At 42.4% G+C, this 25,551-nt stretch overlaps 1 protein-coding gene across 1 annotated transcript in view; it reads left to right on the forward strand.

The window, feature by feature from the left end:
• Positions 1 to 25,551, forward strand: part of CFAP251 (cilia and flagella associated protein 251) — a 92,130-nt gene that overhangs the window by 58,784 nt on the left and 7,795 nt on the right. Inside the window, exons 18-20 of the mRNA XM_069081455.1 lie at positions 12,150 to 12,240; positions 12,433 to 12,576; positions 22,867 to 23,095. Coding sequence (XP_068937556.1) covers positions 12,150 to 12,240; positions 12,433 to 12,576; positions 22,867 to 23,095 — 464 coding nt within the window. The remainder of the gene's footprint in view (positions 1 to 12,149; positions 12,241 to 12,432; positions 12,577 to 22,866; positions 23,096 to 25,551) is intronic.

Consider the following 25,551-nt stretch of genomic DNA (forward strand, 5'->3'; position numbering starts at 1 on the left):
TGGACTTTATACTGAATGAGGTCTGGGGGTCTTGGTGCCTGTTTGTCCTCAGAGAGAAGGATTTGGAACCCCTAGAGACATCTCCCACCTGGAGGAGAGGAAGAGCATGGACACAAGGAAGAGATTTCCAAGTAGGAAAAAAAGATAATAAAAAAAGGTCAACAAGAGTTGAGGCAGGGGGAGATGTCCTGTCATGGGCATCTGACATAATAATTGTCATTATTCTGAGAGGCACAATGGAAAAGGGGGATCTATGAGGTAAACCCTACAGAGCATATAGAGAGCAGGGCCCAGAATGGATACCTTATAAACTTTGAAGTGGTGCCACCCAAAAAAAGATTGAAATAAAGTAACTGAAGAAACAATACTGTGTGTACAGCAGAAAAGGGAGGGGGATGATAACTTGAAAAAACCTGATTTTAGGGACAAATGGAAGAAAATATAAACCTAACAAAACCGTAGGTGTGAATGGATTAAACAATCCAACAAAATGAAAAAGAGTGACAGATTGGATAAGAAAACAAAACTACAATCTGTTGCTTACTAGAAATATTTTAAAAACAAAGACATACATAAAATAAAACACAAGTGGATGAAAAATTTACTTTACATCAAATGAATTTTAAAAAGCAGGAGTTGCTGTCATGCTATCAGACAAAGAAAAAATAATCATTAAAAAAAGATATAAATAAGGAAACTGTTATGCTGAAAGGAATGTGGCAGGTGAAAGATGAAATGACTGAGAAAACAAAGGTTCAATCTTTCCCAGTCATTTCATCTTTTATCTGCCACAGGAACTATAAAAACTTTTTAAAAAGCAAACCAATATCAGTAATAAACTTATTTGTTCCAAATGCCTTATCATCCAATTTCATAAAGCAAACATCTGAAGACAATGACACAACAGTGACAGAAGACTTCAATTTTGGATAAGTCTTACAAAAAGATAAAGGGAAAAATGAGAAATTGAAAGTAAATAGAAAAAACCTGGAAAAGTAGAATTAAAAGATTTATGGCATGTCCTAAGTGGGATAGCAAATATACATATTTATCTCTACCACATGAAATTTCTACAAAAATTGACCCTATATTAGGACTCAGAGATAATTGCAAACAAATGTAAAAAGGCAGAAATAGTCAATACACCCTTTAAAGACGTTAATGCAATAAGAATAGAAATTGGTTCAGGGACCACAGACAAAAGATATAGACCCAAAAGGAGACATAACAATTAAATATTAATGAATGGGACAACAAATCATAGAAACAATAACTATGTAAAAGAAAATTATAATAATGAAACAATATACTAAAATTTCTGAGGTGCAGATAAAGCAGTCCACAGGGTAAAATCAATCCTTACAATGAATTTTTTTTTTGCCTTTTCAAGGGCAATTGGGGTTAAGGAACTTGCCCAAGGTTACACGGCTAATTTTTGTGTGTGTGTGGGTGTTAAGTGTCTGAGGCCGGAACCAAATTGTAGTCCTCCTGACTCTGGGGCCGGCACTTTATTCACTGCACCACCTAGCCGCCCAACAATGAATATTAAAATAGAAAAAATGAACAGTTTCCAGAAGCTGAGGTTTGTTCATCACTGAAATGAAGGCAAAAAGCCTTATACCACAGTGGACAGAGAGCCAGCCTCAGAGTTAAGAAGCCCAAGGTTCAAGGCCTGTTTCTGAAGGGTCACCTTTGGCAAGTCACTTAGCTACCCAATGCAAGTTTCTAGGATTCCAAGTTAAAGGTGAGGGACCTGCATGTGTAGATATAGCTCACACACTGGGATTCCCTGATTTGATGAAATCACAGGTCTAAATAGATCTCCTACTCCCAAAGCCAAAACCAACTACCGCAAAGGGTCTGTTGTGAGAAAAATTCTTTTTGTTAAACCAAAATTTTTTATTTAATTATAAAATTCTACAAAGTGAGTTATAATAATTAAAATAAAATAAAATAGAAAAAATGTGCTTTTAAAATTGTGAGTTCCTGGGGTGGAGCCAAGAATGCAGAGTAAAAGCAATCCTTGAGCTCTCCCCCAGATCCTTCCAAATACCTGTAAAAAAATGATTAGAGCTGCAGAAGCCACAACATGATGGAGTGAAACAGATCTCCAGCCCAAGACAACCTAGAAGGTAGACAGGAAGGGTCGATTGCACCGGGCTGGGGGCAGAGCACAGTCCAGCATGGGCTGCACCAGCATAGATGGGGCCAGATCAGGCCTAAAGGAACTGAATCACTGGCAGCTGTGGTGGTTTCCAGACTTTTCAATTCACAAATGTCAAAGGCAGCATAGAAGGCCAGTGGGAAAACTCTGTTGTACCTGGGCGAGAGAGGAATGTGGCCTGGCCCTGGGACAGCAGAGGTGACAGCGACAGTGGCAGCAGCAACTGCTTCTGAAGCTCCCAGCCCACAGATGGTGTGGGGGTCAAGCAGATGATCAGAGTAGGATTGCAGGAATCTCATTACTAACACTGAGGTAGGATTCTCTTGCTTTGCCCTGCTTGGATCTGGGTTGCAGTCCTGTGCGGTGGTCCTGGGGTGAGGAAGAATGCTTCTGTGGCAGAACTTGTGGCTGCATTGGAGAGGGAATCCTCTTCACAGTTCCAAGGCAGAAAAGACTGCTTGTGGTTACTAACAGACCAGAGTGCAGGCCAGGAGAGGAGTAAGCACCTCTCCTTTGATCATACCACCTTGGAAGAACTGAAAGTTTACAGCACCCTAGAAGTATTTCTGAAAACAGCTGCACAAAACCCCTGAAGTTTAGGACAGTAGACCCACCCCCACCCCCACTGGAATCAGAGTCCTACCTTGACAAGGAGTTAGAAAGTCAAGGATTTGGCTGGGAAAACGAGCAAGCAACATTAAAAAACTCAGACTACAGAATCTGACTTTGGTGACAAAGAAGATGAAAACGTACAGCCAGAAGGAGACAACAAAGTCAAAGCTCCTACATCAAAACCTCTAAGAAAAATATGAATTGGTTGCAGACCATGGAAGAGCCCCAAAATGATTTTGAAAGTCATGTAAGAGAAATAGAGGAAAAATTGGGAAGAGAAATGAAAATGATGCGAGAAAATTATGAGAAAAATGTCAACAGCTTGCTGAAGGAGACCCAAAAAAATACTGAAGAAAATAGCACCTTAAAAAATAGACTAACCCAAATGGCAAAGGAGATCCAAAAAAACCATTGAGGAGAAGAATGCCTTAAAAAGAAGAATTAGCCAAATGGAAAAAAGAGGTCCAAAAACTCACTGAATAAAATAATTCCTTCAAAATTAGAATGGAACAAGTAAAAGCTAATGGCTTTATGAGCAATCAATAAATTATAAAACAGAACCAAAAGAATGAAAAAATAGAAGGCAATGTGAAATCTCTCATTGGAAAAACCACTGATCTGGAAAATAGATCAAGGAGAGATCATTTAAAAATTATTGGAATACCTGAAAGCCATGATCAAAAAAAAGAGCCTAGACATCATTCTTCAAGAAATTATCAAGGAAAACTTCCCTGATACTCTAGAACCAGAGGGGGAAATAGAAATTGAAAGAATCCGCTGATAGCCTCTTGAAAGAGATCCCAAAAGGAAACCTACTAGGAATATTGTAGCCAAATTCCAGAGTTCCCAGGCCAAGGAGAAAATATCACAAGCTGCCAGAAAGAAACAATTCGAGTATTGTGGAATCACAATCAAGATAATTACAAGATCTAGCAGCTTCTACATCAAGGGATTGGAGGGCTTGGAATATAATATTCCAGAGGTCAGGTGAGCTAAGGTTAAAACCAAGAATCACCTACCCAGCAAAAATGAATATAATACTTCAGGGGGAAAAATGAACATTCATGAAAACTGCCTGTTCATATCCTTTGACCAAAGAAATAGAGGACTTTCAAGTATTCTTGATGAAAAGACCAGAGCTGAATAGGAAATTTGACTTTCAAATACAAGAATCAAGGGAAATATGAAAAGGTAAACAGGAAAGAGAAATCATAAGGGACTTATTAAACTGTTTACATTCTTACATGGAAAGATGATATTTGTAACTCATGAGACCTTTCTCAGTATTGGGGTACTTGGAGGGAATATGAAGTATGTGTGTATACATACACACACACAGAGGGCACAGGGTGAGTTCAACACAAAGGGATGATATCTAAAAAAAATAAAATTAAGGAGTGTGATGAATATTTGGGAAAAGGAGAAAGGGAGAGATAGAATGGGGTATATTATCTCACATAAAAGAAGCAAGAAAAAACTTTTACAATGGAGGGGAAGAAAGGGAAAGTGAGAGGGAATAAGTGAACCTTATTCTCAGTGGATTTGACTTAAGGAGGGAATAACATACACACTCAATTGGGTATCTTACCCTACAGGAAAGTAGGGAGAAAGGGAATAAGGGGAAATGATAGAAGGGAGGGAAGACCGGGGTAAAGGGTAATCAGAAGCAAATACTTTTGAAAAGGGACAGGGTCAAAGGAGAAAATGGGGGACAAGATGGGATGGAGGGAAATATAGTTAGTCTTTCACAGCGTAACTGTTATGGAAATATTCTGCATAACTACACATATATAACCTATGTTGAATTGTTTGCTTTCTCAATGAGGGTAGGTGGGGAGGGAAGAAGGCAGAGAATTTGGAATTCAAAGTTTTACAAACAAATGTTTAAAATTGTTTTTACATGCAACTGGGAAATAAGATATGCAGGCAATGGGGTATAGAAATCTCACTTTCACTACAGGAAAGTAGAAGGGAAGAGGATAAGGGGGGGGAAGGGTGTGATAGAAGGGAGTGCTATCTTGAGGGAGGGGAGAGATGGGGAAAACATTTAGAACTCAAAATCTTGTGGAATGAATGTTGAAAATTTAAAATAAATAAATTAAAATTTTGATTTCCAAATTCTCTTCCTCTGTCCCCTTTTGCACCCCTTGAGAAGGTAAACAATATATCAATTGTACTTGTGAAGTCATGTGAAATATATTTCTGTATTAGCCATGTTACAAAAGAAATTATGCACCAAAAAAAACTAAGAAAATTTTAAAAGTAAAAAAGTTATGTTTCACTCTGCACTCAGAGTTCATCAGTTCTCTCTCTGGAAATGGATAATATTTTTCATCATGAATCTTTTGGAATTGTTTTGAATCATTGTTTTGATCAGAGTAACTTAAGTCTTTCACAGCTGGTCATCCTCATAATATTGTTGTTATATGTACAATGTTTTCCTGGTTCTGCTCACTTCACTTTGCATCAGTTCCTGTAAGTCTTCCCAGGTTTTTCTGAAACTGTCCTGCTTATTTATTCCTTAAAGAACAATAGGTTCCATCATACGTCTGTTGTTCAACCATTTTCCAACTGATGTACATCCCTTCAGTGTCCTTTGTATCCCTCAGTTCCTTTGCACCAGAAAAAGAGCTGCTATAATTTTTTTTTCTTTTTTGCCTGTTTGGAGGGCAGTTGGGGTTAAGTAATTTGCCCAAGGTTACACGGCTAGTTTTTTTGTGTTAAGTGTCTGAGGCCGGAACTGAACTCAGATCCTCCCAACTCCAGGGCCGGCACTTTACTCACTGTGCCACCTAGCCACCCCTATAAATTTTTTTTTTAAACAATCGGGGTTAAGTAACTTGCTCAAGGTTACACAGCCAGTTATTTCTGGGTGTGGTGCTAAGTATCTTAGCCCAGATTTGATCCTCAGGTCATCCCGACACTGGAGCTGGTGCCCTTACTCGCTGTGCTACCTGGCCTCCCCTCCCTATAAATATTTTTGTACATATGAGTCCTTTACCTTTTTATTGATTTCTTTGGGATACAGACATAGTAGTAGTATTACTGGGTCAAAGGGTATGCAGTTTTATATCCCTTTGGGTATAGTTCCAAATTATTTTCCAGAATGACTGGACTAGTTCACAATTCTACCAACAGTACTAGTGTACTTATTTCCCCATATCCCTTCCAGCATTTGTCATTTATCTTTTCTATCATATTAGCCAATCTGATCTGTAGGAAGTGGTACCTCAGTTTTATTTTAATGTTCATTTTTCCAATTAGACTTTAGAGTATTTTTTTTCACATGACTGTGGTAGTTTTGACTTTTTTGAAAACTGCTGTTCATATCCTTTGATCATTTATCAATCTGGGAATGGCTTTTATTTTTAGAAATTTGCCTTAGTTCCCTCCATATTTGAGAAATGAGACCTTTATCAAAGAAATTTCCCATAAAGTTGTTTTCCTCCAGTTTCTTGCTTGCTTTCTATTTTTGGCTGCACTGGTTTTGTTTCTGCAAAACTTTCAAATTTAATGTAATCAAAATTATCCATTTTATCTCCTATGATCCCCTCTGTGTCAATATGACAGGTAATTTTTTCCATGATCCCCTAATTTGTTTGATATCACCCTTTACGTCTAATTCACACATCCATTTTTTGCTTATCTTGGTATATGGTGTGAGATGCTGGTTTATACCTAATTTCTGCCAGATTGCTTCTTTCCATTTTTCCTAACAATTTTTGTCAAATAGTGAATTCTTGCCTAAGTAGCTGAGATCTTTAGGTTTATCAAACATGAGGTTACTGTAGTCATTTCATTTCATGTATTGTGTACTAAACCAATTTCATTCATTAACCACTCTTATTTCTTATCCAGTAGCAGATTGTTTTGATGATTGCTGCTTTGTAGTATATTTGAGATCTACTGCTGCTAGGCTGCCTTCCTTCACTTTTTTTTTCATTGACTCCCTTGATAATCTTTTTTAAAAATATTATTTATTTACTTTTAATTTATAACATTCAGTTCCATAAGCTTTTGAGTTCCAAATTTTCTCCCCCTCCCTCTCCTTTCCCTTCCCTCCCATGGAGGCATGCAATCCAATATAGATTCTAAAAAATCAATCTAGATTTCTAAAATTTCATATGAACCTTCACATTAATCATTGGTCATGTTGTAAAGAAGAATTATAACCAATGGAATGAACAAGAAAGAAGAAACAAAACAGAGAGAGCAAGTAGTTTGCTTCCATCTGCATTCAGACTCCATAATTCTTTCTCTGAATGTGGACAGTCCTTTTCCATCATGAGTCTTTTGGAATTGTCTTATAACCTTGCATTGCTGAGAGGAGCCCCGTCTATCAAAGTTAGTCATGACAGATACAATGTGACTGTGTACAAAGTCCTCCTGGTTCTTCTCCCCTCACTCAGCATCAATTTATATGTCTCTCCAGGTTATTATGAAGTCTGTCTGCTCCTCATTTCTTATAGTACAATAGTATTCCATCATACTCATATACCATAACTTGTTTCGCCATTCCCCAGTTGATGGGCATCCTCTTGATTTTCAGTTCTTTGCTACCACAAAAAGAGCTGCTATAAATATTTTTGTACATACGGGTCCTTTTCCCACTTCTATGATCTCTTTGGGATAAAGCCCTAGAAATGGTATTGCTGGGTCAAAGGGTATGCATAGTTTTATAGCCCTTTGGGCATAGTTCCAGATTGCTCTCCAGAATGGTTGGGTCAATTCACAACTCCACCAACAATACATTAGTGTTCCAATTTTCCCATATCTTCTTCAGCATTTATCATTTTCCTGTTTTGTCAGGTTAGCCAATCTGACCGGTGAGATGTGGCACCTCAGAGTTGTTTTGATTTGCATTTCTCTAATAAGTATTGATTTAGCGCATTTTTTCATATGATTATAGATATCTTTAATTTCTTCCTCTGAAAACTGCCTGTTCATATACTTTGACCATTTATCAGTTGGGGAATGATTTGTATTCTTATATATTTGGTTCAGTTCTCTGTATATTTTAAAAATGAGACCTTTATCAGAGACACTGGTTATAAAAATTCTTTCCCAATTTTCCTCTTCCCTCCTATTCTTGGTTACATTGGCTTTGTTTGTACAAAAACCTTTCAATTTAATATAATCAAAATTATCGATTTTGCATTCTTTAATGCTCTCTATCTCTTGTTTGGTCATAAATTCTTCCCTTCTCCATAAGTCTTATAGGTAAATTATTCCTTGCTTTCCCAGATTGCTTACGGTATCAGCCTTTATATCTAGATCGTGCACCCATTTAGACTTTAGTTTGGTATATGGTTTAAGATATCAGTCTATGCCCAGTTTCTGCCATGCTATTTTCCAATTTTCCCAGCAGTCTTTGTCAAATAGTGAGTTCTTATCCCAGAGGCTGGAATCTTTGGGTTTATTAAACAGTAGATTACTGTAGTGGTTGACTACTGTGTTTTGTGTACATAATCTATTCCACTGACCCACCTCTCTGTTTCTCAGCCAGTACCAAGTAGTTTTGATGACTGCTGCTTTATAATACAGTTAAAAATCTGGTATGGCTAGGCCACCTTCCCTAACACTTCTTTTCATTAATTCCCTTGATGTTCTGGACCTTTTGTTCTTCCAGATGAATTTTGTTACTATTTTTTCTAGCTCTATAAAATATTTTTTGGTAGTTTGACTGGTATGGCACTAAATAGGTAAGTAAATTTAGTTAAAACTGTCATTTTTATTGCATTAGCTCGACCTAACCACTCACTTGATATTCTTGACCGTTCATTCCTCCATATAAATTTTGTTTTTATTTTTTTCCATCTTTATAAAATAAGTTTTTGGTAGTTTGATTGGTATGGCACTGCATAAATTAATTTAAGTAGAATTGTCATTTTTGCCATATTGGCCTACCCCATGAGCAATTAACATTCCTCCATTTGTTTAGCTTTGTATTTGTGTGAAAAGCATTTTGTAGTTGTGTTTATGTGCTTCTTGCATGTGTCTTGGCAGGTAGATTTATATCCTGCAACTTTGCTCAAATTGTTAGTTGTTTCACATAGTTTTTTTTTATCTCTAGTATTCTCTAAGAAACCCATCATATCATCTGAGAGAAGTGATGATTTTGTTTCCTTGTTGCCTGTGCTTATTCCTTCCATTATTTTTCTTGTCTTATTGCAATAGCTACCATTTCTAGCACAATATTGAATAATGGTAGTGATAATGGACATTTTGTTTCATCCCTGATCTTATTGGAAAGGTTTCTGGATAACTGCATCTAATATAATTAGTTTCCTTTGTAATCCAATGTGTTTTGTTTTATGAACTTAAAAACATAATTCAGAGAAAGGATCCATAGGCTTCATCAGACAGCCAAACGGGTCCAGGACACACATCCACACACACACAAAAACGTTAGGAAACCTCAATTTCCTCCTCAGCTTGAACTCTCATAGATCTCCATGTCAGTGACAAATGCCTTTGGCAAGCACATATCTCTCTGTTTTATACCTCTCTTGATGTCAGTGATCAGAAGATTGCTGAACAAGGTTATCTCACTTGTTATACTTTTCAGTCATCTTGTATAATTTTGACATATGCATGGCAAAACCTGCTTGGAAGTGAGCCTTTAAGGCATCACACTTTATTCTACTGAATCTAGTGCTTTTTTATAGTCAATAAACAGTAAGGCCAAAGACGGCTTACATTCCTTACATTTTTCACCTAGTAGTAGTATAGAAAAGATGTGATTTGATCAACAGAATTTTGCTGTGAAGTATCACTTGTGAAAGCCTGCCTATTTCCTGCCAATGCTCTTATCAAAGATATCTTGGTGTGCGTGCATGCGTACGTGTGTGTGTGTGTGTGTGTGGTTCATGCCATTGTATTTCTTATAGGCTGGTGGTAGCTGTTGGTATTCCCTAGGTTAAGACCCAAGCTTTTCCCATGACTTTGGCATCTCCTCTTCCTTCACCGCCTTTGAGATCACTCACTCATCACACTCAGAAGGGCACTGCCTCTAGAACTGGTTTTGTCTGCAAATATGTGGTCAGGTCCAGTTGCTTGTTTTCTTTTGTGTCATTTCTGTTTCCTCTATAAATACATCTGAAACCATGATTCTAGTGTCTAAATGTGGCAATCCAACTGATTGTTGCTGTTTGTCCTCTGTTCTTGAAGAGAACCGTGACTTCAGGAAAGTGATGCCATGACTTGCAAGTGAATTGGATTTAAGTGAGGAGGTCTGTGCAAAGTCACCAGCCTCACTTTCTCCTCAGGAGTCATCTGGGTCCAGTGGCCAGATATGAATCAGGATGACTGCAGATGGCCTTGGGTACAGTGGGAAACTTGACCTTTTTAAGCTAAGCTCTTTCCCAGGTCTCAGTTTGTCTGAGGCAATGCCCAGATACATCTGAAAACATGATGTTAATGTCTAAATGTGGTAGCCCAACTACAGAGTCCTTCCATTAGGACATCTCACTTGGACAGACAGTGGAAATGGACAGTGAATTTAGCCCGGAGTTGAACTGGAGAAGGAAGGCAGACTAGATTGCTTTTGGGAAATTGGGAAGTTCTTTGAATAACCCCAAACTTTTCCCTAAAACAAAGGTCCATCTTTGAATGTCAGTTATTCATCCAGTCTTGGTGTCTTGCTGTAAGTCATGGAACTCCACAGACTCCAAAGAACTGTAGTTGAGGTTCTCCCAAAGGGCAGTGGAGACACACCATGGACATGGTGGGTGTGAGCAGTCTATGACACATTATAAATAAGGGATTAGGAAGAAGAAGTGGTGTAAATGATATCATCAAAAATGTGTGATGGAAAAAAGATGGGCTGGCCAAGTGGCACAAGGGAAAGATCACCAATTAAAAGCCCCCCAACTGCATTGGTGTCCTTGCAATGTCAAGGGAATTCAAGAATAGCCACCAGCACATTGGGTGAACCTCCCTGTGGTGAGTTATGGGAGGCCATGGTCAAGATGGGACAGTATGGAAGGGTTGAGATCTGCCTTGTTGGAGGGAATGCCTACATCAGGGAGATCACAGATCCAGTCACCCTCCCTTCCAGGGCTGTTGTGAGCAGTGAATGAAAGACCATCTGCAAAGGACTCAGAAAACAATGCAAAGCACCATGGAATGGTCAGCAACTATTAAATATCCCACTCTTTATCTGTACACCATGGCCTGTGGAGAAGCAGGCCTTCCTACCTTCAAATGGTCTGGCCCTGTGTTCCAAAGCTCAAGGATATTCCTCTTTGACTGGGCTTGTCATTTGATGATGGCCTCAAGGTTTTGTGGGAACTTTGGCTGTGTTGGAGGAAACCTCCTTGAAATTTAGGTTTTAGCTATGGTGGAAAGCCCTGTTGGCGTTCAGGGGCGAGCAGGGAGGCCAGCTGGCCTTCTGGGGGGAAGAGGAGAGCTCTTCTGGCCTTCTGAGGCAAGTGGGAAGTATTGTTGGCCTTCTGCAAGGAGCCGGGAGCCCTGTTGACCTTCTGGGGGGAAGAGGAGAGCCCTGATGGCTTTCTGTGGGGAGCAGGGAGCACTGTTGGCCTTCTGCAGGCAGCCCTTCTGCCCTTCTGTGGGGAGCAGGGAGCCCTGCTGGCCTTCTGGGGGGAGCAGAGATCCCTGGATTTACAAAGACCTGAGTCTCAGCTCCTTGGCTCTGCTACTTCCTAACTGTGTGACCTTGGATGGGTGACTTCTTTCTGTTCTTCCATTTCTGCCTCTATAAAATGAGAGGCTTGATTTCTCCCCAGTGAAAAAGGCCAAGCTGTGTGCCTGGATAGCCCTTGCTAGGCCACCTGTGCCCATGAGCAGTGGGAGTGGTGAGGGCACAGAAGTGCAGGGCCAGCTGTAGCATGGGCCCCATTGTTGGGGGCAGAGCATGACAGGGATTCAGCTGACATTCAGCACCATTTGTATTAAGTGCCTCCTCTGGGCAGGACCCTGTGCTGGGCTCATGCCTCACCAATAGACAGACACTTATGCCTCTCTCCCTGTGGTTTATCAGGGGCCTGACAGTCACTATCTCTTCTGAACCTCACAACAGCCCTGGGAGTTAAGCAGCTTAGGCATTGTTCTCCGCATTTGACAAATGAAGAGACTGAGTCTTGGAGGGATCTGGCCAAGGCCGCCTAGCTAGGACATGACACCACGGGCTTCTCTCTTCAGATGCGGCGCTCGCGCTGCTGGCTGCTGAGCTGGAGTCGGAATTTGCAGTTTTCCTGTTGCTCTCCGAGGGACTTTTCCTAACAAGCCAACCAAGACTTTAATTGCTCCTCATTGTCTAATATCACTCGGCAGCTGCTGGCGCTGGGGCCGACCACCATCTGAAGTCTTGCATGAGTGCTCTCTAATAGTGATGGTTTTGTTGTTATTCCAGGGCTCTGGAGGCAGCTGTTTACCTGGGGGGTAAAGATCTCACCCCTTTCTATGGTCTGCTGGATGGGGGCAGAGAAGGAGAATTCTACAAGGTAATTGTCTCCACAGTAAACACTTCCTGGCCACCGCCATTTGGATGGTTAGAGAGCATGTGCCCAGAACTAACCACGGTGCCTTCTTGAAAGCTTTTCATCCCAACACCTGCAAGATATCCTTCCTGTTGCCCTGTGGATGTTGCAGCCTGAAGCCTCAATTTGGCATGTTTCTTTTGTGTTCCCTCTTAGGAACTGGAGGACTATTTTTATTATTCTCAGCTCCGGAATCAGGGTATTGATACAATGGAGACCAGAAAGGTGTCAACACATATTCCCCTGAGCGAGCTGCCTTTTATAATGAGAGCAATTGGCTTCTATCCATCTGAGGAGCAGGTAGGTAGAAAGAGAGAGAGTAACTAGGGAGTATTGTATTTACGCCAGAAGAGTCAAACAGCTGATCCTGCATTCTCTGAGAAACAGTGGCTGTGGGTCACAGAGTGGGCTCTACATTTATTCTGGTAAAAATAGATTGGGAAATTCAATTGTGGACGCTTCAGACGCGTTGTTGAAAAAGGACTTAACATGACAAAGAACATGGTATTATGAGGGGAGAAAGGAGAGAGACAGACAGAGAAGGCGAGAGACGGAGAAGAGAGAAAGACAGAGAGAAAGAGGGAGAGAGAGAAGAAGAGAAGGAGAGGGGGAGAGAAAAAGGAGAGAGAGAGACAGAGAGAAAAGGAGAGAAAGAAGAAGAGAGAGGGGGAGAGAAAAAGGAGAGACAGAGAAGAGAGAAAGACAGAGAGAGAAAGAGGGAGAGAGGGGGAGAGAAAAAGAAACAGAGAGGAGAGAAAGAGAGAGAGAAAGAGGGAGAGAGAGAAGAGAAGGAGAGGGGGGAGAGAAAAAGGAGAGAGAGAGACAGAGAAGGAGAGAAAGAAGAAGAGAGGGGGGAGAGAAAGAGAGAGAAAGAGGGAGAGAGAGACAGAGACAGACAGAAGAGAGGGGAAACAGAAATGCTCTCAGAAATTGGTGTAAGCAGGTGAAAACAAGGTTGATTCCTCCTGGGAGGTGCGCACATTCCTATCTTTGGCTGTAAGGTGTCTTCTGGAAACACGCTGTCTAGCTGGATTGATAATAATCACTCTTATTCATATACCTCTCGAAAGTCTGCAGAGTGCTTTGCATGTGGCATTTCATTTGGTCCTTACAACAGCTCTGGGTGGAAGGTGCTGATAATGTTCCCATTTGACAGAGAAGGAAACAGGCTTGGCGAGGTCAGGTGCTTTTTGCCCAGGGTCACATAGCTAGGAAGTGTCTGAGGTCAAATTTGAATTCAGGTCTTCCTGATGTCAAGTCCAGCACTATCCAGCATACCACCTAGTTGCCTCAGTTTATTTATTACATATCATATTATTATGATGAGATATTTCATTTTAATATCATAGTCATTCTCAGGTATATTCCACCCCTAAATTGACCTCTCCTTTGAGACAAAGAAAAATAGCTGTTAATTAAGTCAATAAGTACTCAGTGCCTAATGTGCTACTGTCTGACTGAGCTCTGGGGATACAGAGGAAAAAACCAAACCAAATAATCAGTAGTCTTTGTTCTCAAGGACCTCACAGTCTAATAGGGAGACAACATAAAACAGCTGTGCACAGAGAAGCTACACACGGGAGAGACTGGAGAGAGTCTCAGAGGGAAGGCACCAGGATTATGGAGGACCAGGAACATCTTTCAGAAGGTGGCACTGGGAAATCTGAAAGACGCCACATGATGATGAGGCAGGGAGAGTGACAGGGGAGAGAAGGGGCTATAGACAAGAGATGTTGGGAAGGGAGATTGGATAGAGGGGGATGAGAGGGTGAGGCACTGGGGGTGATACCTCGGTTGGGGGCCTGGGGGCCTGGGAGGATGGTGGTGTCTTGGACAATCATAGAGAATCTTGGAAAAGGGGAAGGTTCAGGCCAGCAGGGCTGGGGAGCCTGTGGCATGGCCCTTTAGGCCCTTAAGTGTGGCCCTTTGACTGAATCCAAACTTCACAGAACATCACCTCAATAAAAGGGTTTGTTCTGTAAAACTTGGACTCGGTTAAAAGGCCGCACCCAAGGCTCCTGTGTCTAATGTGTGTGATCGGGAGGTGGCTTGTCATCTCCCCAGATAGTGTCTGGGGCATGAACCAGAGAATGGCACTTCCCCATTGCTGTGGGCTCTTGGATGAAAGCATCTGTGAGTGCCAGTGGTGCTTTCAGTTCCTCCACAGACCCCACCCAAACACTCATGTCTGAGAAGCATGTGGCCAAAGAGAGAAAATCTGAGTCCCTGCTGAGAAAGGGGGGGGGGGGGGGAGTGGAGGAGGAGGCACACACCAGAGCATCACTTCATCCGCTTCTTGCTGAGAATTAGTCATGAATGCTGTTTTCCTTCATTATTCCCATCATACGGATGTGCTTTTCACCTCTCTCGATCAGGGGCTAGTCCCCATCTTCTCCCGGTGACTGGACCATGGACACGGAATGGCTGGTAATCAAGGTAGGGAGCCTCCTAGGTGCTAGAGATACAAAGGCAAAACAAAAAAAACCAGACCGCCCCCCCAGTCTGTGTGGAAACGAGGGAATCCAAAGTGACTTAAGGATGGAGGGAACTCTGACCCCCTGAGGGAATCAGAGAAGGCTTCCCAGATAAGGCGGTGCATGAGCTGAGGAGTGGAGGGAGTCAGGCCGCTGGGCCTTCGATGGAGGAGGGTACTGATATAAACACACCAAGGCTGGACAGGAAGGTCAGCAGCGCTGGACTGAACAGACAAGTATTTATTAAGCATCTGCTATCCACAGTACACAATGTTAGACAATGGGAGAGAAGCTAGTAGAAGCAGGATACAGTCCTTGTCCTCAGGGAGCATACAGTCTAACAGAGGTGGTAACAGATCTGTGTACTTACATATACAAGGTAAAAAATAATCCATATTATAATATGGGAAGTGTGAACAAATGAGGGAGACTGCTTCTAGCTACAGCAGGGTTTCAGAAGCTGGAGTCCTAGACCCACTGGGCTATGGATAGAATTCAGGAAGTGTGACCTTGGGCAAGTCACTTAGCCCCAATTGCCCTGCCTTCCACCCTCCAAAAAGAAAAAAGAAAAGAAAAGAAATGTACAGTGAGGTGCCCGTTTGTTGCTCTTTCTGTGAACTGGGAAGCTTAATTACTGGTCTTTACCTTTAGGTAAAGAAGTAAGGAGTGATGAAGGTAAACAACAAAGAGAATGATTACAAAGAATCTAGCGGGGTCAGCAGCCACGGACCTTACTGTGGCATCCTAATCTGTGGTGGTGCCACAGTGCATCGAACTCAGGACCTGGAGTCAGGAAGATCTGTGTTCAAATGTGACCTCAGATGCTTTCTAGCTGGGTGACCCTGGGCAAGTCACTTGGCCCTGTTTGCCTCAGTTTCCTCATCTGTAAAAAAAGCTGGGGAAAGAAATGGCGAACTGCCCCAGTATCTTTGCCAAGAAAACCCCAAATGGGGTCGGATACAACCTAAACAGCTGAACAAAGATAACAAAGCAGTCTGTGCCATGTGATGGTTATTTATAAGCCAAGCCAGCAGGTAGCAGAGAGCAGGTGTGGGGAGTCAGCTGGCTCCATTCTGCTTAGGAATAGGCACCTGCCGCTGATCAGTGTTATTACAAACCCATTGGGCGTCTTCGTTTTCAGTCCTTTCTGAAGGGCATGTTTATTCCTTTTGTTGCCCTGTGTGTAGATAATGACACCATTTTCTGCAGGCCCTTTCCCCAGATGGATCCCGTGTCTTTCCACAAACTTTGCTAACCCATGAGACATTTTTTCTCAAGCTCTTGGGGAGAGCTTTTGGCTCTTCTGTTTTCCTGTCAGACTTATCGAGACTTTAATGGAAATTTTCTCAGGGCTTTTTGGCTTGAAAGCAGCGCTCTGCTGTGGTTAATGGTACATTCCCTATTGAGACAATGCTGTCCTTTTCCACGTTGTCTTAAACTCGGCTCTGACCCACAGAGGGCTCAGACACTGATATTACACCCAGTAGCAAGACGGATGCATTATTATGTGTTTTCCCCTTCTGATCTGACCTGTCTTAGGAGTTTAAACTGGTTAGCATGATATGATGAGTGGAAGCCCAACTCTCCAGCTCATCTGGAGAGCCGCTACTTAGCAAAATGTGCCAAGTTTTGGGCAGCTTGGGGAGCACTGTAGGGAATGCACACCTCTTTGGAGAAGCTTTGATTTTCCATTATGGGAGCAGTATGGTGCTGCATGTGCACAAAAGGGGCTAATTCCACCCTGTGGGAAGGTGGCCTAATGAAAGTAAAGCCCTGATATCGTTAGGAGCTGCGGTTGGGACAGACATCAATGGAAAGAGACTGGGATATTCAGGAACTTTTGAACATAGTTGTTTCCTCGGAGTTCTTCCCAGACTTGGTACACTAATCTTTGTGACTGACTCACTTCCAGTAGGGGAGGAAGGCCTGCAGCCAACTGGCACAGCCCCATGCATAGCAAGGAAGGAGAATCTTAGCTGAGGGCCAACAGGCAACATTTCTGCTCATGGAAGAGCCCCATGGGAATCTGGAGGGCTTTACCCCAAAGAGAGGGCCTCCGCATCATAGGCCTTATCTGGAAGAAAAAAGTACACAAAGCAGGTTTCAGTCCAAAAGGGGAGAGAGCTGGCTGGGCTCTTCTGCTGGTGCTAGAAAGAGTGTGGTCTTCGTTTCTGAACTGATATGTACAGCCTCCTGAGCTACCCCCTCAGGCAAGGCCATTTCATGCCAACAAGCAGTGGGTTGCTCCACAATGAAATGAAGGATACTGCTTCTGTTTTCAATACTTTAAAGAAACAACGTCTGTGTTCTTAGATCTGAAACTGGATTTGGTTGTTTACCATTGCTCTGTCTTCAACTAAGACAGAGTTGACTTTAACCATGGGCCACCCAGTTCTATAGTAAATAAAATCACTAAGCTAGGATTAAGACTTTGGTAGAGGAATAAGCAGTGGAAAGATTTATTCGACAAATATTTATTGAGTTCCTGCTGAGATGGTGGGTTTAAAGCCAGAAGGGACCTGAGAGATCATCTCATTTTACAGAGGGAGAGGCCCCTTAATATCAGGTGATAAATGGCAAAACTAGGGCTAGACCCATGTCTTCTGATTCAAAATCTGGCCTTCTCTCATCTGCTCTATATTGCTGTGTGCCCTTCCCTGTGGGGAGGAGGAAAGAGCCAGAGATGATCCCTGCCCTTAGCGAGCTTTATGGCATTGCGAAGGAGATAAAGCAGGAGCACAGCTTCTGGTAAAAAAGTGCAGAAGTGCAGCCCCAGTCACACAAGGTCTGTGCTGGACCAGAGGAAGGAGAAGTGGTTTTTCACCAGGGAGACCAGGGGAGGCTTCCCAGAGGAGGTGACATTTGAATGGAGCAGGTAGAGATAGTCTGTCTCAAGTGCAGAGGTGGTGTGAGGTTCAGATGGTGTCTTCTTTCAGCAAAGGAGTGGTTAGGCTGGAGAACACACTGGAGAAAAGGAGGACGGACATGGAAGTACCTTCAGCTGTCTTAAGGGCCATCCCACGGAAGGGATTGTCCTGGCCCGAGGGCAGAAGCATGGGAAGCCGTCCTCCCAGAGGGGCCCTGCCCAACACAGGTAGGCAGTGAGTGGGCTGTCCCTCACTAGAGACTGTCAGGCAGAGACTGAAGGACAGACACCTAATGGGGAGGTTGCAGAGGAGACTGTTGCTTAGGTGCAGGTTGGACCAGAGAGCCTTTGAAGAGCCTTTGCAGTGACACAGTTGTGTGATTTAACAGCAGCTCGGAAAAGATCAGAGCATCCGGGAACTCAAACACGGCTGTTTTCTGGCTTTCCCAAGCTTCATATGCTAATCTTTATGCCCAACTGAGGTGGAGCAGAGGGGAAAGCAGGGCATGGGGAGCAGGGATTTTTTTCTTTTTTAGAATTAATAAATATTTATTGACCTGCATCATACAAGTAGTCAGTTTGGACATGCACACTCCTATTCTTATGATTCCAGCTCAGAGCTCACCAGTGAAACAGAGAGATGGCGTGGAGTGGTAGGAAGCTGGTGGGTTTGTAGTCAGTGTAGGATCTGCCTACACTGCATGACTTGGAGTGAGTCACTCTAAAAAAAAAATGTCTCTTACACTGCCCTTTACTCCAGCTGAGCAAATAAAGAGACAGACCCCCAAAAATAAAGCCCTCGGCACATCGCTCCATAGTGCACAGGCCAAACAAATTCCCACTTTGGCTGTATCTGAAAATGCATGGCCCTGTCCTTTCATTCCATCTTCTCCCTGTCCAGAGATGAATTGAACTCATGGTTTGTAGCCACGGGGATCAGAGGTCTAAAGTCTTCCAGAGCTGTCATCATTGTCCTGCTTCTGCTCACTTTGGTCCACATCATTGCATAAGAGGTCTTTCCAGTTTCCTACAAAACTGTCCATTTTGTCATTGCTTGTGAGCCAACAAAATTCCATTCCATTCACATATCACAGTTTGCTTAGCTGTTCCTAAATAGGAGTATGCCCCCTTAGTTCCTAACTTTTGACCACCATGAAAAGAGCTGCTGCAAGTATTTTTGTACACATAGGTCCTTTTCTCCTTTTGAGGAGTCCTTTTTGAGGAGTTTTGAGGTAGTAGTAGCTTAGATGGATCAAATCGTATGCACAGTATGGTAACTTTTGGGGTATAGTTCCAAGCTTATTACCAGATTGGTTGGACCAATGAACAGCTCCAAGTAAGTCAATTTCAATAGGGCATTAAAAAAATAATTGTTTGAACTTGAACTTGACAAACATCATTATCTGAACATTGACAAACATTCTTTATTTTTTAAAAAAAGAATAGAAAAAGAGGATTGCATATAAAATCTGAGATCTCTATTATATACAGCTTTAAAAAAAAAACTAGTAAATTTAACATGATAATTCTAAAACTGACCTGCTTACCTGTGCCCGCTTGTAAACTACTTTTGGCTTCTGTGTATTTTTCTTAATGTTTCACTAGTGCCTTTTTCTTTTTCTGGGATATCCCTATCATACCTTCCCATTTTGTCCCTTATCACCATTTTCAAGAAATATGCAACTAGAAACTTTCAGACTAAACAACCATTGATTGAACATATGCTAGGAGGGATTCTTGGTCAGTCTAAGTCAACAAATATTTATTAAGCACCTGATATGTGCCAACACCTATGCTAGACACTGGACAGAAAAAACATAGTCATTCCAACCCTCAAGGAATGACTCATTCAGCTACAGATCAGACTAGATGGTAGACAAGACATTTTCATTAATGCCCACAACTTCTCAGCCCTCTCTAACACAGAAATTATTTGCCAAAGATAAAGCAGCTTCAACTATTTCCATGGTCTAGGATACCCAGAATCCAAAAGAATGTTTTAAAAATCCCCCCCCCAAATCAGGAAATGGTGCTCACCGACCCTAAGCGCATTCAGCACCCCTCTCCTACCTCCAACATTATTAACAACAAGACTGTACTAGCAGACCCAAGGCCACAACATAGGCTTACATCAAAACCCACCCCTACATCCCATTTCCCACTCTCTTTCCAGATCCCAGCACTGCACTGTGAAAGTTTGCTCAGGCATCAACAGCTAACATGCCCCTGGCAAGCAACCCAGAAGTACCAGTGCTGCAAAGCTCTGAACTGCTGGAGGCCAGAGAAGTAAGGAGCAGAGGGAGTGGAAAGACAGGACACTGTGCATTGGGGCAAGTTGTGTAGTACCCCACGAAGTCGGCAGGAGAAGCACAGCATCTAGTGAGGGCCAGTTCTGACCACCCAAAAGTCAACTGGGGCAGAGACCTAGGCTGATGAATTATGAATCACTCAGTAAGGGAGGAGGTTGAGACACTTTGGGATCCAGCCCCCAAGGAAACTGCAGTTAGAGGAGAAAGAGTCAGGAAGTACGTGAGAAGGAAAATAAGAGGGGAAAAGACTGAAAGTACCAAAAATTTCAGGAAGAAATCTAATGACCCTGAACATAAACAGATAAATCAACAGGAAAAAACTAACAATACAAGGAATGTGGCAAAATAGATCCAGGAATGAAGGGAGCCTAAACACCTGATCCAGGAATCAGGCTGTCTCTAGATAAGTTAATTAGCTCCAGGTTTTCCAGTGATGTGACCGTTCTGCAACAGCCAGCTCCTGGTTTTCCCAGTGATGCAGCTGGAAATCAGAATTTGCCCAATATCCTGAGGCCCAGAGCTCTGCCCTGTTCTGGGATTCTAGCCAGAAGGTGTTAGCTGCCTTTTAAGATTATTAATACATTTTATATACTATTCATGTGTATGGAAACATCAAGGACATGATTACCATCAAGGCCTACTTGACATCACTGTCTGGCATCTTGAAACTGAACAAAGCAGTTATGGAAAGCTTAGTGACCTATAGTTACCTACTTTGTCCTTTTACTCTATAAAAACCTTGCTCATGGTATCAGTAAACAGATTGCATCAATAATCCTGCCTGTCCCACATTTATTCCACACTTCTCCGTTGTAGTGCACCATTTTAGTGCTGGTCACACAGGAGAGAGAATTTTAAAATTATTGGACTACCTGAAAGCCATGATCAAAAAAAGAACCTAGACATCATCTTTCAAGAAATTATTAAGGAAAACTGCCCTGAAATTCTAGAACCAGAAGGTAAAATAGAAATTGAAAGAATTCACTAATCACCTTTTGAAAAAAATCCGCAAAAGAAAACTCCTAGGAATATTATAGCCAAATTCCAGAATTCCCAGGTCAAGGAGAAAATATTACAAGAAGGCAATATGGCCTTCAGATCTAGTAAATGAGTTCAGGCATCTATGAATAAATATGACCAAAAAAAGGAAAGTGATCTAACACTTATTGAGACAAAGAACCCTGTAGAAGTTGAGAACATGGAAACATAACACACTATTCTAGAGTGATTTAAAAGGGAAATGAGAATTATGAGAGCAGAATTTATGTCCTGCGCAGCAAAAATAATGAGCAGAAATAGAAAAACCCCAATCTGCAATGGCTAGCCTAGCCAAGGAAACAAAAGAGAGAACAGTAGATTGGGAATGCAACTACACAGAAGCAAAGATAAAGCAGGACAACCTAGAAGAAGAGAAGCAAGAAACAAGAACATTAAAAGAAAATGTGCTAACTACGCAAACAAAACGCGCTGTGCTTGGAAGACAGGATGTACAGAGACAACCAGATGATCATAGGAACCCAGAAGAACCTGACAGGACCAAAAAATCTTAGTGCTAGAATGCAGGAAATAATAAAAGAGAACTGCCCAGAACGTCTAAACATAGAAAATTAAATTTCAATGGAGAAAAATTCTCAGATCACCTCCAGAAAAAAAAAACCCTAAGCTACAAACTCTAAGACTGTGATAGTGGTTAAATTTAGCCATTCGATTCAGAAACAACAAGTTGGACCAGCATCAAGAGATCAGACTAGATGCCTTCTGAGTTCTCTTCAAATTCTGGCTTTCTGAATAAGAGTCTTGTTTGGTTGGAGCAGAAGGTCTGTCCAGTGGAGTAGTGAGAAAGAGGGACACCAGGTTCAGTTCAAAGATGGCCTCAGACACTCACTAGCTGTGTGACCCTGGGCAAGTCACTTAACCCTGTTTACCCCAGTTTCCTCATCTGTAAAGTGAGCTGGAGAAAGAAATGGCAAACCACTCCAGTATCTCTGCCAAGAAAACCCCAGATGGGGTCAGGGAGAGTTGGATACAACTGGGACAATTATACAGCACAACAAGGTATGTAGCTGACAGAGTGCAGGACCTGGAGTTGGGAAGACCTTTGTTTCAGTCTTACCTTCAGTGAGTAACCCCAAGCTCGTCACTTAATTTCTCCTAGTCTGTTTCTTTATCTGTAAAACAGGGCTGATAATGCCAGCATCATTGTGAGGATAAAATGAGATGATGTGTGTAAAGCACTTTCTAAGCATGATAGAAATATTCATTATCATTATTATTGTTATGGATAAATATTTCTGAATTGAATGGTCGTGCTGAGAAAAGCTAGACGTGGCCCAACATTGTGCCTGTTATTTTTTGCTTTTTAAAAGTATGTGAACAAGGGTGGCTAGGTGGTGCAGTGAATAGAGCACCGGCCCTGGAGTCAGGAGGACCCGAGTTTAAATCCAGCCTCAGACACTTAACACAAAAACTAGCTGTGTGACTTTGGGCAAGTCACTTAACCCCAAATGCCCTATCTTCCCCCCTCCAAAAAGGAAAAAAAAAAATTTTTTTGAAGTATGTGAATAACACACCAACAAATCAAAAATAAATGTAACAAAATTATAAAGTTCTATCAGGACTCAAATGAAGAAGGATGGGGACAGGCCCCCAACCCCCTCCTTCATGGAGGTAGAAGGTTTACAGGTGTTACACATTGCATATATTTTGGGACATTTTCAATTTATTAATCAGTTACACTAATCTTTTCTTTCCTCTCAAAAAAATACTATTTGTCCTATGGGATGACTCTCTGGGAGGGCATGGAGGAGGGATGCTTGGGGTAATTATGGTGATTTAAGAAATAATATATTAATAAAAACTTATTTTTTTAAAAAGTATGTAAAAATTTCAGATTCATGTTTACCAAGAATACATTTTTAAAATCTTTCTGCATCCTTTTTAGATTGATGATATGCTAAATGAAGTTAAATTCAGTGAGTATGTGGATACAGGGAAGCTCGTTGATTCCATCAACTTACCAGATTTTGTGAAGGTTTACATCAACCACAGGCCACCTTTTGGTCCAACCATGAGTGACATACAAAATTCTTTCAAAGTTCTTGGCTATCTCAATAAGGATGGAGAAATGGCTATTAGGAGAGAAGATTTCCTAGAATTGCTTCTAACCAAAGGTCAGTACATATGCATAAGATAGCTTTGGTGGACTATATTAACCTGCCAACCACCGTTTTCTCGAGTGAGGAGTGATACAAAAAGTGTAGTCCAAGATACGTATGATCAGGACACCAGGTGGGCCGATCAAGTGTGGAGAATGAGGGACAACAGACAGACAGCGTCAGTGTGGGTGCTGGCATTCTTAACGTGGTCACTGGGTCGATTTACGGGGGAGGCCTTACATACAGACACAGGCCTCAGGCTCCCAGGATGAGATTGTGATTCGGTTGACCAATGAGCCGTAATTAAGTAGCAGCAGTAGAAGGTGTACCCCCATCAGGAGATCACAGTGACAGCTGGCATTGCCATGGCGCTGATAAGTTTGCACAGTGCTTTACATATTTTTATCACAACAGCGAGCTAGGTATTATAATTATTGGTAGTATTATCCTCATTTTACAGATCAGTAAACCAAGACTGAGAGAAGTCAAGCAGCTTGCCCACAATCACACAATGAGCAAATGTCAGAGGGAGAAGTTAGGCCCACATCCTTCCATTGCCATGTCCAGCACTTGGTTCACTGTTCCAGGCTGCCTCTCTGAGGCATCAAAGTAGAGAAGTACTTGATGAATGGTAAATTACAACAGCCCGCTTTTATAGGAGGCCTGCAGGGTAAAGATGGGTGTTCCCATTGGAGATGGGAAGAAGAGATCCCTGGGAGAGTGGTTTGGCGATGTCCTTCAGCTCTATGGGAAGCCCCTTGTGACTGGTTACTTCATGTGAATGTGCTGAGTAAGCTATCTGTCTCTCCCTTTTTGAAAAGCCATATGTTTTTGAAGAGGGCTGCTGAAGCATAGCTTGGCACAATGTATGATGAGTGAGTCATTCTTATCACTCATGTAGCACCCTTGCAGGGGCCTGGGTACTGGGGGCTGGGAGCTGGGGGCTGGGAGCTGGGAGCTGGGGGGTGCACTGACACTCATAGGCTGGTTCTCGGGTTCTAGGGGTGACTCTGTGAGTCTGTACTCAGAACACTACAATTGACAAGCCCCTAGCGGTGTGCTTCCCGTGAACAATAAACCAGGAGATACTCTTAGCAAAGTCATTTACTCAAATGGCAGAACAAGTAGTTATGAAATATTCCTCTCAAACTTGGAGCATATTCTCCCACAAATACATGACGTCTGTGGGAAGAGTGGGCACAAACTTAAAAGAGTATCATGGTAGTATCATGTACATCAGGGGCGGGAAACTGCCACCTGCAGGTCCTCACCTAGAGGCGGCTGCACTTGAGGACCTAGAGGACTACATGTAGCCTTGAGGCCACAGGTTTCCCACCCCTGATGTACAGTATCATGTCCATGTGAGGCTAAGGCAATTCACAACTGTTACTGCAGACCCTGCAAGACCTTCCTTTGTAGAGAATGCTTTTTAGGTTGGGTGCTCAGCTGTGTTCCCAGGGTCAGATTGCCATAGCCCAATTGCCCTCTCTGTTGCCAGGGATCATGGTTCTTGAAAATGCTTCCTCCCTTTGCTTAGGCCACTTGGTGTTCGTGTCTGTCTGGAGTGTATAGCTCTGTTCCCCAGTGGCTTCCACTGGGCACAGAGCTCCCCATCAAAACTACTCTGCCTTGAAGCATCCAGCTTCCCCTCCCCCTCACAGTGGTCTTTGCAGTCAGCAGAAGGCTTGTGATCTTTCCCTCTTGAACTGCTGAAATTTGTCCAGGGCTTAGCGATTTAAAGCTCCCAAAGGCACTGGCTAATTTGTTTGCTCAGCCAATTGCTTTGTTCCCTTCCTAACTCAATCAGAGAAGTGTTTGTGCCTCATAAAGGGATCACAGGATATTCCAGCTTGTTAACCCATTAAAACCTCTTCCCCTCCCTTACACATAAGTCAAAACTTAACTTGAGGCTTGAAGAGGTGTGGTTAGAAAGCACAAAAGAAAGCCTGTGGGATGGCGCTGGCGTATGGACGCCATTTGAATTGCTTGTTTTTCCAGTTAAGGAGATCATGAAAGAGCCCATGAGCCTACTTCCCAACAATGTGGGCGCTTCCCCGACTAGTGAGGGCTCAACAGTTATCTATACCTTCTCTCCTGTGTGATCTCTGTCCACGGTCTCCTGTAAATACTCCAGAGGGGATTGCCCCAAAGCGATTTCTCGAAGTCTTTTAATATTTTTTTGGATACAAGGATAACTCTCAGGCCATTCCTTTATTTGCCCCTCACCTTAAATGTAAGAACTGGCTCCCCTGGTTTTCCAGTCATCGTTACCTTGGAATGAAGGTGAGTCAGGGTCCTTGGTGCCAGCCCACAAGGGCCCTACAATCCACAAGTTTTGGCAGGCCCCACCAAAGGAGAAAAGTGGGAATGTGAACCTGGTTCACTGTCCAAAGATCAGCTCAGCTGAGTTGGAAGGAGCATTGGCAACCAGTGGGGAGGACCTTGTCTTCTGGGCCACAGCCAATCATGGA

The sequence above is a fragment of the Petaurus breviceps genome, unplaced genomic scaffold (assembly GCF_028583685.1).
Source record: "Petaurus breviceps papuanus isolate PSGF00001 unplaced genomic scaffold, PetGlider_PUasm1.0 99, whole genome shotgun sequence".
Taxonomy (NCBI): domain Eukaryota; kingdom Metazoa; phylum Chordata; class Mammalia; order Diprotodontia; family Petauridae; genus Petaurus; species Petaurus breviceps.